The sequence below is a fragment of the Toxotes jaculatrix genome, chromosome 1 (assembly GCF_017976425.1).
Source record: "Toxotes jaculatrix isolate fToxJac2 chromosome 1, fToxJac2.pri, whole genome shotgun sequence".
Classification (NCBI taxonomy): Eukaryota; Metazoa; Chordata; class Actinopteri; family Toxotidae; genus Toxotes; species Toxotes jaculatrix.
Genome location: NC_054394.1, coordinates 11,704,855 through 11,719,876, shown reverse-complemented (window position 1 = coordinate 11,719,876; position 15,022 = coordinate 11,704,855). Strand labels below are relative to the sequence as shown.

General features: G+C 42.3%; 1 protein-coding gene across 1 annotated transcript in view; it reads left to right on the top strand.

The window, feature by feature from the left end:
- The window catches only part of sema4bb (sema domain, immunoglobulin domain (Ig), transmembrane domain (TM) and short cytoplasmic domain, (semaphorin) 4Bb), a 45,016-nt gene extending 30,573 nt beyond the window's left edge, over positions 1-14,443 (top strand). The window contains exons 8-15 of the mRNA XM_041039811.1: positions 514-671; positions 5,231-5,412; positions 6,002-6,152; positions 6,751-6,961; positions 7,045-7,160; positions 8,087-8,244; positions 8,882-8,973; positions 9,345-14,443. Of these exons, the coding sequence (XP_040895745.1) occupies positions 514-671; positions 5,231-5,412; positions 6,002-6,152; positions 6,751-6,961; positions 7,045-7,160; positions 8,087-8,244; positions 8,882-8,973; positions 9,345-10,117 (1,841 nt within the window). The 3' untranslated portion in view covers positions 10,118-14,443. The remainder of the gene's footprint in view (positions 1-513; positions 672-5,230; positions 5,413-6,001; positions 6,153-6,750; positions 6,962-7,044; positions 7,161-8,086; positions 8,245-8,881; positions 8,974-9,344) is intronic.
- The last annotated feature ends 579 nt before the right edge of the window (positions 14,444-15,022 follow it).

The window sequence follows — 15,022 nt, the reverse complement described above, 5'->3', positions numbered from 1 at the left end:
TTTTCCTTCTACGCATCGTCTACACATCCATTATGTACCCAACAGAGCAGATAAGCTCCAAAAAGTAGTGATCATTAGTAAGGCACAGTCGCTAATGCATGCAGACGGAGAGCAAAGACGATCTCTGTAAGATTGCGTGCAGTCGGTCCTATCAGTCGCCGCACATGCACATCAAAACAGCCTCAGCCGGCTGCCACTGGTTTTGCCAGAGCAAGCCGCACTTTGCGCACAATTAAGACCTCTCTTGTCTTTTGATCTCTAGGTAATTCATGCAGAGTGCTCCTGATGAGACATCTGAGTACAATTATACGGAGGATGCTGTTTCCTCTGCTCTTCCAGGATTGCATGACACAGCTCTCCTGTGTAGACTCTGACGAATTCTTTCCAAATTCTGTTCAATGATACGTTGAACAAAAAGTGACGAAGCTGCTGCAAAAATAGCTCTCTTGATAATAAAAGCTATAACGTTTCTCCAACAAGAAGGTTTCCTTTGTGTTTTTCTATTTTTGACAGATCCAGTCTTTGTCGGGTCGGCTTACATCGAGGAGAGTCAGCCAATAGGGAACCCCGTGGGCGACGACGACAAGATTTACTTCTTCTTTAGCGAGGCGGGAAAAGAATTCGACTTCTTTGACAACACCATTGTGTCGAGGATTGCTCGCGTGTGTAAGGTAAGTCACCTGGGATCGGGGTGAGGTCATTACACAAGACGGCCATGCAAAAGTAAGAGACACAGCAGGGCTCAAGCTTCTTCCCCTTAATCCCGATACAATTACCTCAAAACAAGGCGGGTCAGTCCCATGTCAAAGCATGTTTGGTAACATTTAACTGTACGTCATGCCTGTGTGGATGCAATGGAAATATGTCACTGGTGCATTGGAGCTTTTTCTGTTCCATACAAACATGTTTTCAGCAGATTTGGTTTCCCCTTGCCTGAATCATCCCCTCTTCTTCCCTCCCTCCCTCCCCTTTCTCTGCAATGTCAACTCCCCCTCTCCTTCCATCTCCCTCACAATGTCAGCTGCACTCGTCCATCCCTCCAGCTCTTTGCCTTTCTCTACCAGCGCTTTGAGCTTTGCAGACATTATTAGTATTCAAGGGTGCTTCGCAGCAATATGAAATGCGTTTCTCACTCTACTACATGGCCGGTTGTTGTTGCAGGCAAAGCATGGAAACTGTAGCAACTGCAGAATACACTCGAATCATTTAAACTGTCGACGTCATTCCTCCCCCTCCCGCTCCTCCCGTACAGTTTAGTTTGGTCGATCACCCTGAATAATCTGCCGCAGACTTTATCCCTTCTCCACCTGTCATCAGATCAATTAAACAGCTATGAAGCTGCCTGATATACATGCGCTCAGCATCCGTTCCTGACTTATGCCTCTTGTTCATGGAGGCAGTAATGTGAGTAATCGTGGGGACAGCATGTAATCTTAAGTGACAGTTTAATGACTTAGTCCTGCTAGGCTCTGGCACTCGGTGCTGTGACACCTCACAGCCGGCGGAGCACCTCCTGGGTTCTATATATGGAAATCATTGACAGAAAGGCTCCCAGACTGTGGCAACTTGCTGCAGATGAACTGTGCAACAGAGACAGAAGAATGGCTTTCTCTGCTCTATAAAGAGCCTTTATTTGACTGGAATGCAGCAGCCCCTTTTTTTTTTTCTTTTTTTTTTTAATCTTTTCAGTTCTTTGGCAGTACAGTAGTGTTGCAGGTGGTTTATTCTTCGATTTGCTGGATAAATGCTTGAGAGCATTAACAAATTTACATATGAAGATGATGCATAATAATTCCACCTACTGTCCAATTTCCACTAAAAGAAATGTTTTTGTGGTTTGTAATTTTTTTTTTTTTTTGCAAATTATTGTCCTGCAAATGTTGTCCACGTTCCACAAAATCCCTCGTGTTTCCCCTCATCAGTTTGTTACAAGTGAGCAACTGATGCCGTAAAGATCTTGGGCTGGTTTCATGAAAGACAAAGGCCCAGATCTACAAACAGGCAAATTCAAGATAAATGTCTAAGTTCATTTGTTGCACAAAGCTGTCTAGTTCTGGACCGTCTTTGGTGAGACTAATTTGCCATGAAGTCTGGGTAAATTAAGTTTTTGGATTTTTTTTTTTTTTTTTTTAAATTAAAAAAACATGGCTGAATAAGCAGCCACTCCAGCAGAAAATGTTTGTCTTCTGCAAAAATTCAACTTTTACATGGAGGACATTTTACTGTGAAGGTTCGTTCCGATTTTTGTATCAAAAATAATAACAATAAATTACAAAAAAAAAATCAGGTGCCATTGATTGTTACCATGGAAACAGTTTAGAGTTTCTTCTGGGGGTAGGAGGGCTAACTTTTTAGTTTTAATTTTCATGAAACTCTCATGAGACCAGAGCCTTTCAGAGTCTGACACTGTGGGCCCACTTAGACAAAACTGAGATTACTGTGTGGGTACAGTTATCTCAGTTTTAAAGCTTGGGTTTGTTTACATTTTGGCAAATTGTCACTATTAAAAGTATGCTGAATTGGCTACTAGCAGTTCCTGGTTGCAGTGTGCCCATGGCCACACAGCCAACAATCACTGGATTAGTCTGATACTGAAGAAAGACTTCGAAATTCTGTTGATTATCAGGCAAGTTCTGCAGCTCTGTGCAGTGCACCTCAGAGATAATGATATCCTCAGAAAGTGTAAGTCACACTGAATCTAAAAATATATATATATTGTTTTTGTGTTTAGATTTGACTGTGTTATAATGGAAGAAGTATGATTTTGATGCAAATTCCAGCAATCGGGAGCTAGCTGTGTGTCGCAGCCACGGCTGCTTTAAACAAGCCCCTGAATTGCCACAGGCTAACACCATAAACTGTTACCATATTCACCTCTTTATCTCTCAGAATAGTGTATCACATTTGAAATTGTGCCCCGTGTACTCCATCAGTAAGCAGAAAGCTCTAACTTAGACTAGAGCTCGGTAACACCGAGGCATGAAGGCCCCTCCCTGTCAGCAGGATCGGTATCTGTAACACACGTTTGTGAACTGACAGAAAGCGTGCACTCCTTTTCCCCTCTGTGTACCAAGGCCAAGTCCAAGTATGTTTAAATGTGGTTTAACTTTAATATTTGAAATATTTTTGGTGTGTTGGTTCATCTTGGCGGACATTTCGCCACCTTATAAAGAGGCTCTCGGTTCTTTATAAGATAAGATAAGATAAGTGAAAGTCTCTTCAGTTTTTTCATGCTGTTCAAACTACTGTTTTACTTGTGTTTGCCAAGTAATTCTGCTTCCGAGTTGTTTTTTTTCTCCCCCTCTTTCCTATCTGTCCCCCTCCCTTGTTCCACTCCCTCTTTCTTTTGTTTATTCAGGTGTGCACACTGAGGGACTGTGGAGAGCAAGCAGATTATGAGCATTGAGTGGCACTATTTTTTTTTTCCTTCTTGTTCATCTGCTCTTTGTCAGGTTGGCAAATATACGAGGAACCAAAATCTTAATCTGAAAAGATAAAATAATTAGAGAGCGACCCAGCACAGCACAAAGGAACGAGCATATTTTTGGAGGGCAGCTATTTTGGAAGGGGGGGGGGGGGGGGGGGGGGTCCATATGAATTGAAAGTACAAGCTGTGCAGTGGAGCACAGAAACAACGACGGTGGACAGCTGAGAGAGCAGGAATGTGGTCTCCTCATTATGTGGACAGGCTACTACCACAGCCTAGTAATTGGCTCCCAGGCCCCACATCAGTCCCACGAGGTTTCGCCTCAGCGTTGAGCGAGATGATTGTTGTGTGTGTAACAGCACTCAGAGGAGGAAACAGAGGTTGTTATAGTTTTGCATTTTATTATCTCCTCAAGGGTGATTCACTCCTTTGTGCTGTTTATGTAGGAGTTGTTCAGGGTTTCGGAGGCCGATGGGATAGTTTGGATCTGAGGCAGGAAAACTGTCTAGAGACTGGGCGAGACCACTTGTTCTGGTTCTGGTCTTTCCCTCCTCCTCCTCCTCTTCCTCCTCCTGCTGGAGGTTGCTTGCAGTATTTGGGAGGAGTTTCTTTTGGTGCGTGTTTACAAGCCTTTTGATAATTGCTAGTCCTAGCAAAGTCCTCTGATAACTGTTTATGTGAGTATTTTGTGACAGCTTAAAAGAAAAAGCAAACGTCTCTTCTGTTTGTTTTCCATTCCACCATCTCCTCTCCTTCAAAGCGCAAGTGATATTTGGCACTAAGGCATCTTTTATGTGGAGAGCCCTTTTGTCCCCCACATTTTATTGTTGAAATATCCTTTGTAATCCAGTATAAATGCACCACACATATGCTGCACCACAGGAAAAGATTTTTAACACTTGGAATTGCACTAGAACATTGAAATTCCAGTTGGTTGTGATTATTTGTCCATCTCATTTCCTAAAAAAGAGGTCAGGAGAGTCACAGTAACCAGATAAGATTCCCTTGTATGGCCTCAACAGCACCCTCTAAAGCAAAGGGGAGGAACTGCAGCTGTGACACAACACAGGACTCAGAGTACTGTAGTGTTTTTTTAACAGCCAGTAAATTGTAGCATATTTAAGCCCAGAAATGTGTTTTACTTATTGTTATTTCTCTTAGATGTTTTACCTTTACTGTGCAGAAGGATGTTTGTGCAGAGTCTGACACAGAAGGGGGGGGTTGTGAGGAAAATCCATATCCGTCTTTCCACACATATGTCTTAAAACATGAATGGAAACAGAAGGGACCTTAAAGTTAATATGTTGCACAAGTCTAAACTCATCAGCTATCTGATTAGCTTGCCGTTAGATTTCCCAAGCCCAGCTTGTCTGACAGCTTCATTGGAAATCCAGTAGGGATCTTACTGGTGCGGGCTGGGTGTGGCCCCCAGAGGCTGAGCCTGCTCCACTCCTGTTTTCTGGAAGTCTTGGTTTGTTGTCCAGAGGTGACTCAGAGGCCATGATATCCTCCCTCCTCACCACAGCCACAGCTACAGCTGAAAAACACATTTCAGCCAAAGTGGAGTAAAAGTTCCATTTTCACCCCTTGTTCATCCTCCTCACCACAGTGTCTCCTGCCTGTGAGACCGAACTCCCTCTCTGACCTCACCCCCTCGCACCCTCCTTCCACTTCTATCAGTGGATCATTGGTGGACGTCAGCCTCAAAGAAACTCAAAGAAAAGATACTCAAGTAGCACTTGCCATAATGAAATAAGAGGGATAAATGAATTACCTGTAACGATCATAACAAATTGTTTGCAGGGTGATAAAGGAGGTGAGCGGGTGCTGCAGAAGAAATGGACCACATTCCTGAAGGCCCAGCTCCTATGTTCCCTCCCCGATGACGGCTTCCCCTTCAACATCATCCAGGACATGTTTGTCCTGAAGCCTATGGGAGACAGCTGGGAGAGCACCGTCTTTTACGGCGTCTTCACCTCGCAGTGGTAAGAGACAAACGGAGGGACGTGTTCTGATCACTTAGCTGTGACGTACAGGCACTTTAGCACATCTGATTTGGGGCATTCCTATCGTTTACGTTTATGCACAAAGACACACAGACACTTGAATCCACAAAGCTCACACACACACACACACAGACACACACACACTCACACACACACAGACACACACACACTCACACACACACACACAGACACCATCTAGAGCCAGTTTTTATTTAATATCTGCTCTCAAACTTGGCGAGCTGCCTTTTCTTACTTGGCTCCTCTGAATTTAGAGCAGCTGTAATGAGCTTAAACACAAGCTCGTGCAACCCCAATGTCTAATTAATGTATCAACAAAATAAAGATTTTAATATGGAAATCATTCAGATACACACTCACAAAAAAAAAGATCTCTGGTGAGGAGTTGCTGCTCCAGTTTCCTGACTAAAATGACAACAAATGCAGAAAGGAGGGATTGGGTAAAAAAACTGCAACACTCTGTGGGTTTCAGAGCCACAACAGTGTTGTGTCATAGACCATTTTCAAACTGAAGAAAGAAAAGCAATATAAATGTTTCTTTTGTTCACAGGTATAAAGGAGCCTCAGGCAGCTCAGCGGTGTGCGCCTTCACCATGGCTCAGGTGGAGAGAGCCTTCAGCGGGCGCTATCGAGAGGTCAACAGGGAGACCCAGCAGTGGTACACCTATAACCACCCTGTGCCAGAACCACGGCCCGGGGCGGTGAGTAGTGAAGGCAATATCCTGTGACCAGCTATCTAAATCAGCCTCTTTTGGTTCAGTCTGTTCATTCAGGTATTATCAGTCTATATCCAGTCAGAAAAATGAAACGTTCACATAAAAAGATGGAAATATTAGAATTTTTTTTGTTATCACGTGCATAAGCTATGTTACAGTTTCCAATAAAACATCCAGCTGAATCTGCACACTGATTTTTGGGCTGTTCAGCATGTGAGCTTGATGTAAAGCAGATGCTCTCCTTTTAGTTTCTTTGCCAAATTAAAGACAGAATCCAACAGCACTGTCTTACCGATGTTCTCCATAAGTCCCTGGAGCAAAAAAAAAAAACAAAAACTTAAAATTAGTACAGTAAAGTTAAAACGTTTTGTATCAGTCAACACAGTTGTCTGGGGGTCTACTTTTGTATTTAGTCTTTATTTTTATTTCCAATGATCTCTCACCCCAGATGTTATGCTCTTCATAAGCAAAGCCAGTCCTACACCTGCATACAGTTTTATCTCATCTCTTTGTATGTTTGTATTTCCAGGACTACTCCAATAAGCAGAGATTCATTTTTCATTTCTGATTTACCCCCATACAGTGCGTGACCAACCACGCCAGGCAGATGGGCATCCAGTCGTCATTGCACATGCCGGATAAAGTGCTCAACTTTGTCAAGGACCATTTCCTGATGGACAGTGTGATCCGCAGTGCTCCCCTGCTGCTGAAACGCAGCGTGCGCTACACACAGATCGCCGTGCACAAGATCCAGGGCATGGAGAGGGCTTACGACGTGCTCTTCATTGGAACAGGTACAGACGGCGTCTGTATCCTAATGTGGAACTTCCATAATAACTATTTGCAAACACGAAACACACTTTTCTTTGTCTTCCAGATGATGGAAAGCTCCATAAAGCCATCAATGCCAATGATAAGATGCACATCATAGAGGAGCTGATTCTGTTTCCTGAGCCTCAGCCCGTGCAGCACATTGAACTCGATCCTCAGAGGGTAAATCACAGCTCTGTCATCACTTCATTAACAGTATTTAATGCAGAAACTAGTTCAGAAACATTTATTATAACTAAATACACATTCATAATGATTATTGCCATTATGGTTGGCGCTCACAATCAAATTCATTTTCAAGTAATAAAAATGTGGACGAGCTAGATTTACCGGAGCACACGTCGGCTACAGACATTGTCTCTCCGCAGGGGCCATTCCATTGAGTTTTCCTGTAAGTTATAGCACCGTCTGGAACAGGGTTTATGATCCTCTCTTGCTTTCTACACAGAGCTAAATTTCATTACCTTTTCTCTCTTTATTACATAATGGCCTTACCCCGGGCCAGAGCAGCCAAACTGCAATCTTATCTAAGATTATGTAAGTCTAATAAAGTCCAGGATACTTTTTGTGTGTATATTCTTAGCTCTAAACAGGGATATGAAAGACTAAGACAGAATCCGCATGATGTCTATCTAATATACTGGAAGATAAGATGGCCTAAATATAGACTGCACTTGTGGGAACTCAGGGTGCACTGTGCATTGGGTTTTATGTCCCATTAATGATGAAAGTGCATGGATGTGACACACATGAAGACGTGTATTGTCAAAAAAAGCGTTAAAATCTCAAAAGATTAAAGACAAATTGAGGACAAGCCTTTGTAGCAACCATTGTGAACATGGTCGCCACGTGTTTTTGACCACAATCAAATTACTCAGCTGGCATCAAGTAAAAGAACAGCTGGCCAGAGTTAGTCCTTTGTTTAGGTTATATTGGTCTGTTTATCTTAAGTAATTGTTTCAGTATGGTTTCCCTTTTTGGGATCAAAAATCCATAACCAAAAGCAGGAGGCCTGTTCCACCCTGCACTCACCTTTTGATGATAAACTTCTATCGCACAGACTCACACATGGTGTCTCTCTTCTGCAGGGTTTGTTGTTTGTGTCATCCCACTCTGGACTAGTGGAGGTTCCTGTGGCCAACTGCTCCAACTACCTGAGCTGTGGAGAGTGTGTGTTGTCCAGAGACCCCTACTGCGCCTGGACCGGGCGGCTGTGTCGGGACGTTAGGATGGCTCCACCTGACAGGTACGAGCTCACAAACAAATAACCCACTAACTTTTTCTTTACCCCTTTTGTTCCAGATGAAGTACAGTTTTCCTATGACAAGACAAGTAAATGAAAAAATAAAATGATCTAGTCATACTCATTAACTCAACTCCAAAATAGGAATTAATACAAATAACTTAGACAAAAGAAATTACAAATACACAAAAAAGGGTCTGAGTGCAGGGCTGACAGTGGTAGCATAGCTACTAAATATATATACATTTACACTTAGAATTTACCCACATATACATACATGTAAATATGTATGTATATGTGGGTATATGTGCTATTTTCTCCATATAAAAAAGGAGAATATAGCACACACACTGTACCTATACAGTGAAAAACAGGAAAATATGCTATGTCAACAAGTCATTGTGAAATGAATGTGTTTCTGCTGTGAAGATGCACCCAAACAAACACATAAAATAAACAGTCATGTGCTCCAACAAGTAGCTTTTAAAAGAAGACTGTTCTCTTAGTCACACTGATGAAGCTGTACTCATAATAACAGACTCTCAGAGAGTAAAAAGACCGCATGCATACAACGCTCCTCTCATTACAGCTGCTAACCCTCACCCTGTTGTTTTGTTTTGTTTGGTGTGCTCTGGCTCAGTCACTGGCAGCAGGATGTGGAGGAGGCCGATACATCAGCGATTTGTAACAAGACGTTTCCCAGCTCCAGATCTGCCAGACCAGCAGCTTCTCGTGAGTGTGTTCCCTTTGTGCAGAGGTCTTTAATCAAAGCGTTGTTAGTCACCTCCCTGGCACCACAGCAACATGTACACAGAGCTGACACACAAAATTTGGAGATGCTTAATACCGTTAATCATGTAACAGGTTACATGAGTAACCTGGACTGAGTCTGGCTAGCTATTTTCACCATGGTCCCCAGTCTTTATGCTAAGCTAAGCTAACGGTCTCATGGCTCTGGCTTCATATTAAACAGCCAGACATAAGTGTACTTGTACCTTCTCATAATGTTGAGCTATTCCTTTAAGTTTGGCTTATGGTACAATATTCCTTCAATGGGATCTTTCATTGTTGTGAAGCAGGTTTTCTTTCTTTTTTTTTTATAGGTGGCACCCATTGCCAGCTCATTACAATCCCAGCCAACACATTCAGAGTGCTGCCGTGCAAGCTGCGGTCCAACCTGGCAAAGAGGAGGTGGCGTTACAGTGACAGCGCCAGCCAATTCCTCTACGCTACTCCAGAAGGAAACCTGGTCGTGGTGGCTCAGGCCGACAGGATGGAGACCTACGAGTGCTGGTCAGAGGAGGAGGGTTTCCGCCAGCTGTTGGCTAACTACTGCGTGAGGGCAGAGCCCCGCCAGGAGAGCACCACTCTGATTGGTCACTCACGCACACCACACATTAAGCAAGAGGAGACCATCATCCTGCCCGGCAAGTCTCCCTCCGAGCAAGTCCACACGAAGACGTACTGGAACGAACTGATTGTCGTGTGCGCCCTGCTGGCGTTCTCCCTGGTGGTGTTCTCCTTGTTCGTCATTTACAGGAACCGTGATCACATGAAGTCCATGCTGAAGCAGGGCGAGTGTCCAAACATGCAGCAGAAGAAGCCGAGGATTGTGGGAAAGCCTGCTGAGAGCTTACCCCTCAACGGTAACACCATCCCTGTTTCCACTTCAGATCACAAGGGCTACCAGACGTTAAATGACAACTACATCTGCAGCACGCCCACGCACGAGTCCTCACCAGACAACAGCAAGAGCTTCTCCGAGTCCTCCGACAGGCGGCCGCTTAACCTGAAGGAGAGCCACGTGGAATACTCCCCAACCTGCCCTCGGCCCAGAGTGAGGCTGGGCTCGGAGATCAAAGACTCTATCGTATGAGAGCGCAGTGTGCGCTAAAAGATGCCACCCTGTATCTCTGTGAAGGATACAGGCTCACTGAGAAAAAGGGAGAGGAGATGCTGACATCCTCCTACATCACAGCACATCTTTTATTTTAGCCATCTTTGTTCTGTGATCATGTGCGGAGGTAATTTCATTTAACCATTTCCACTCCGAAGCCAGAGGTTGGTCCAGTTTGCTGCGTGGGGGCCAGTGGAGGAAGCAGCACAACAATTTGGTTTTCAGCCAGGATCACGAACCATGGCAGCTGCTAAGAATAATTATAATAACACAGTGTTTCTTTTTTTTTTTTTTTTTTTTTTACCTGAGTCATTCTCATGGCCACTAACAGCATATGTGTGTGTGAGTGTAGGGCTGGGCAATATGGAGGAAGAAAAAAATAAAACAATACTCTGAAGACCTTCCTCCTGTATTAATATTTATCACAGTATCTCTTTAGATATGCAAGATCCAGCATTAAATTGTCTAGTTGATGTCCATCACATGATATAATAAAAACAATAGACAATAAATAATAAATATTGATATTTTGTCCAGCCCTATTTGAGTATGTGTAACCCTGCACATGGCTGCCATACATACTGTTATTATGCACACTAGATCCAAGCTACAGCTACATGGAGAACAAGAATTCAGGTCTAGGGGAATATAATGCATACTCATTATGATCCGCATGTTATGGAAGCAAGTCAGAAGCACATTTGTTCCCTTTCTCTGAATAAATGTCATGACTGTGTGAGGATAAAGGCGATGAAAGACGAGGTAGACCAGAAGCGAACACCACACCTTGGTTAAATAGAGCCCTCTTAAACCTGTTGGAACAACATTGAAAAGGACTTTAAGAAAGATAATCAAAAGACGTGACCAAGAAATTATGCTCCAGGGCCTAAATACCTGCGTTTACCTCTTGAATGTATGTTGTTGCTCAAAAAAAAAAAAAAAAAGGTCTGTTTCATTCACACAAAACTGCACCGTGGACTGTTTAGGGAACCTGTTGCTTTACATCTCTGCTCATCTGAGACAGCCCTGCTCTTCAGAACTGACCTGTCGGTACCATGATGAGTTACTGAAGTGTCTGAGACACAGATATCCTGGTTTTGAGGTGAATGTGGAAAAGAGACCTGACATTACAAACACAAAGAGCCAAGAAAAAAAAAAAAGGGTGGGGGGGGGTTGGGGGGCGTCCACACCTCTACCATGTTCAGGGCAGCATCGAAATCATCACGTGCACTGTGCCAAAAAATAGAAATAACTTGATTGTCTTATCTAAATGCAATAGTGCCATTCTGTTATGACCACTCCCATCTCATGCATTGTGTTAGCATTGATCACTGTCGAAGAGCACATGGCGATGGAACCAGAGTTGGGTTTAACAAAAGCAAAGTGGCACTAATAATATGAGTGGAATGTGAAGTGCAAGTGGAAATTTTTCAAGACTGTTAGCTTATGAAAAAAAAAAAAAAAAGCTTTTCAAACTGTGTTGGGAAAAAATAATTGACTTTTATGTAAAATCAGAACTGGGGCCAAAGGATATTGCGCGGAGGTAACTTGCCTTGTGGTTGTCAGGTGAGAGAATATTCCAGTTTTCCTTCAGCTACCCTTAAAGGAGTTATCTGCCTTCTTAGTGATCACACTGAAACATACAACTAGTTTTAGTCTGAGATTGAGCTGGACGAGCACTAACACCAAACACTTTGGGGTTAAGTGCTAACAAGCCCACTCAGAACCGCTGTAGTGGAGAGTTAATTTTAGGTGGTCTCTTGTCCAGACTGCATCTGCACTGTGTAGTGATATAGGTGCATAGAGATCTCTGTATTAGCTCAATATAAGCCCCGCCCCACCAGGTTCCATTTCTCACACGTGGCATCCGCTTAAGTCCAATGTCAGTACGTTTGTTAATGTGAAAGCACAAGTAATCAGGGTGTTGAATACTTACAGGTTTGCACATTTCAGTAAAATTGGAGCATAGTCTAAGAAACTTTGCAACTACTGACAGAGAGAGTGGCTGCTAAGGAGTTTTTATAAATCAGCCATTACAGGGACCAGTACAGCCGTCACGAACAGCTCTTGCACCCACATTGCTTAGACTTTTGAGACTTATCAAGCAGAAATTTCCAAAGACGTAGGAAGCTGATAGTGTTGTGTAAATCTGAATGAGAATCATTTACATGGCCATAGGGACAACATGGCGCCACATGTCTTAGAATACATCACCAGTTCACTGTATTGATCAAATAAGCCTACAGTATATTATTCCAGTATCACACAGAATCAGCATTTTGCTATTTTGGACACTGAGCAGATGATGAAATGCTATGTAACTGCTACGAGTTGACAAAGTAATTGCACAGCATACTGCGCAACAGTGGTCAGTGTTTTCCTTTTTTTTTTTTTTTTTGGTTTGGTTTTTGTTGTGTATATACAGTACCTGTGCGTAATATTGTGTGTTTTTAAGGGACCTTGTGCAAGATGTGTTGTAGAGATAGTCTTGAAACTAGAGAGTGAACACTGCTGATATTTTTTTTGTCATGATGCTTTTTACTGCCTACTTCAGCAAACATTTCAACTCTTGCACAGAATGCAGCACATTTCTCAACAAGCTGTTTGTTCAGCACCTGGACTGGTTTTTTTATCAAGCACATCAAAGCAGAATATCTGTTTTTATTTTCATGCCATACTGAATTAAATTAATAGTTTGAGGTCTTAAGAAAATATGGTATAATTTAGATGATATACTAATAATATGGATAGAATTGTAAATATGAAGCTACAGATAGCAGCCGGTTAGCTTAGCTTAGCACAAAGACTGGAATCCAGGGGAATAGTTAGCCAGGCTGTCAAGATCTAACAGTATTAACACTGTACCTCCGTGGAGTCTTGTCATCTTGAAGCTAAAACTCGAAAACTCCAGGAAATAAATGCTCTCAGCCAAGAAATAGCCCAGCACATAACTCCCTCTAAAATGACAGGTTTTTATGCTTCATTTTTTTGGAAGCTCAAAAAAATAAAATAAATAAATAACATGTTAAGGATGGAGCCCAGCCGTTTCTTCCTGTTTTCAGTTTTTAATGCAAAGTTAAGCTAACTGGCTGCTGGCTCCAGCCACATATTTACCATAAAGATGTGAGTGGTATCAGTCCTCTCAAAATCTCATTTTTTTAAGCTGAGGCTGATCAAATTAACATGTGCCAACAGGTGTCTAACAATAAAAAATCTGATTCTGAAAGCCTCAGCAAAGAGCATTGTTCATCACCACTGCTAAGACTAAGAATTTCTAAACCATAAAGTCTCTGGAGGCTGAATAAGCTTTGATATGCTTGATGGATAAACCTCACACACGTTTTCAGAATGCCTTTAGACATCACGTAGCTCTGCCTTTAGCCATGTGCCACATTCTACACTACCCAGCAGTGACCTCACCATCAGAAATGTGGTGAATGGCATGATTGTAGCCCTCCGTGGGCACACTTAACTCCACAACACAACACGGGTCAACTATAGATTTACAGTTTCACCCAAGCCACCATTAACTTTACCCAGGAGCTGCTCAAAATCTTATACCGTTCTGTCTCTGCTTGTGTCAAAAGTGATGCTGTGTGCATAGGAAACACTTTTCTGAACAGTTCAGTATTTAACAGTAATATTACTTCCTGATCTCATATAAAAAGCTGAAGTTACGAAACCATTTGACCTTAATAGTCAATAATGCCAAAAGGGGTAAATACTGTGTCGTAAAAGTTGTGCATATTTATTAATGACATGCTTTTCATTAAAAAAGCAAATAATCCCACGGTGACTGATGCTTCATTTTGAGTGGCTCCTCAGTATAGCAACATACTGTACTGGACATGAATGTAGCCAACTATATCATATTTACAGCAGCCTATTTTCCTAAAATAGCTTAAGTAGGCCATCCAGTGCAACACCTTTTCAGAATTTTGTTTAAACGGTCATACAACAAAGAAACAGCACAACAGAAGTAATTAATCATTTGTGCTGCACGATGTAGTCCTGCAGTAAGATGCAAGCACAGCTCCAAATCCTCCATATCGGCTCAGCCATGAGACACAGCAACAGCTTTGCCTCAGCATACTGAACACCATAAGCTTAGTTGACTGAATAACTATTAGACAAATGTGGTCTTGCCTGCATGATTTTTTTTTTTTTTTTTTTTTGTTGTGTACAAATAACATTGTGAACTGTATTTTTTGTATCATTGAGATTGTGACTGTTGTTTTTATTATATTGTACATAAAAAGCACTTTATTTTAATTTTTTAAGATAAATAAAATACATGTTTTGACACATGCATGTGTCCGTCCATTTCATGTTGTGTCACGTCTTTGACGCTTGCATTGAACTGATGTTTGAGAGAATGGCATTCGATTTGATACCGAATCTGCAAATAATTTTAGGTTTTAAAACAAACCAGGAGCGTAAAAACATTTTTCCAAATGCATACGGACTAAACCTTCCTGACTCAATACGTTTGTTTTATATGATTAAAGGGTTAAAACAACCTGTCTTCCTCTTTGGAGTGTTGTCACTGAACTTGTGAACTGTGCACAGAGGGACATTAGAACATTGTTATCTGCTTAAACACAACCTCTTTTTTTAGCACCACACTAAAAATTAAAGCTGTGATTGGTCAACTAAACACAGAGGCTCCTTATCACAGCACAGAAAATGATGGCTGTGAGCAAGGCCTGAGCTCCTTACACCCAGTACTAATTTTGCTGCACACTGGTCATGGATAGACACAGTCTCAGAGGACAGCCTGGTCGTAAACACAGCTTCAGTGAATCAATACATTCAGTTTTTCCTTTTTTGGGGGGTTGGAGGTGGCTCTGTGTGTAGCTGTCACCCAGTACTGAATGATGTTTA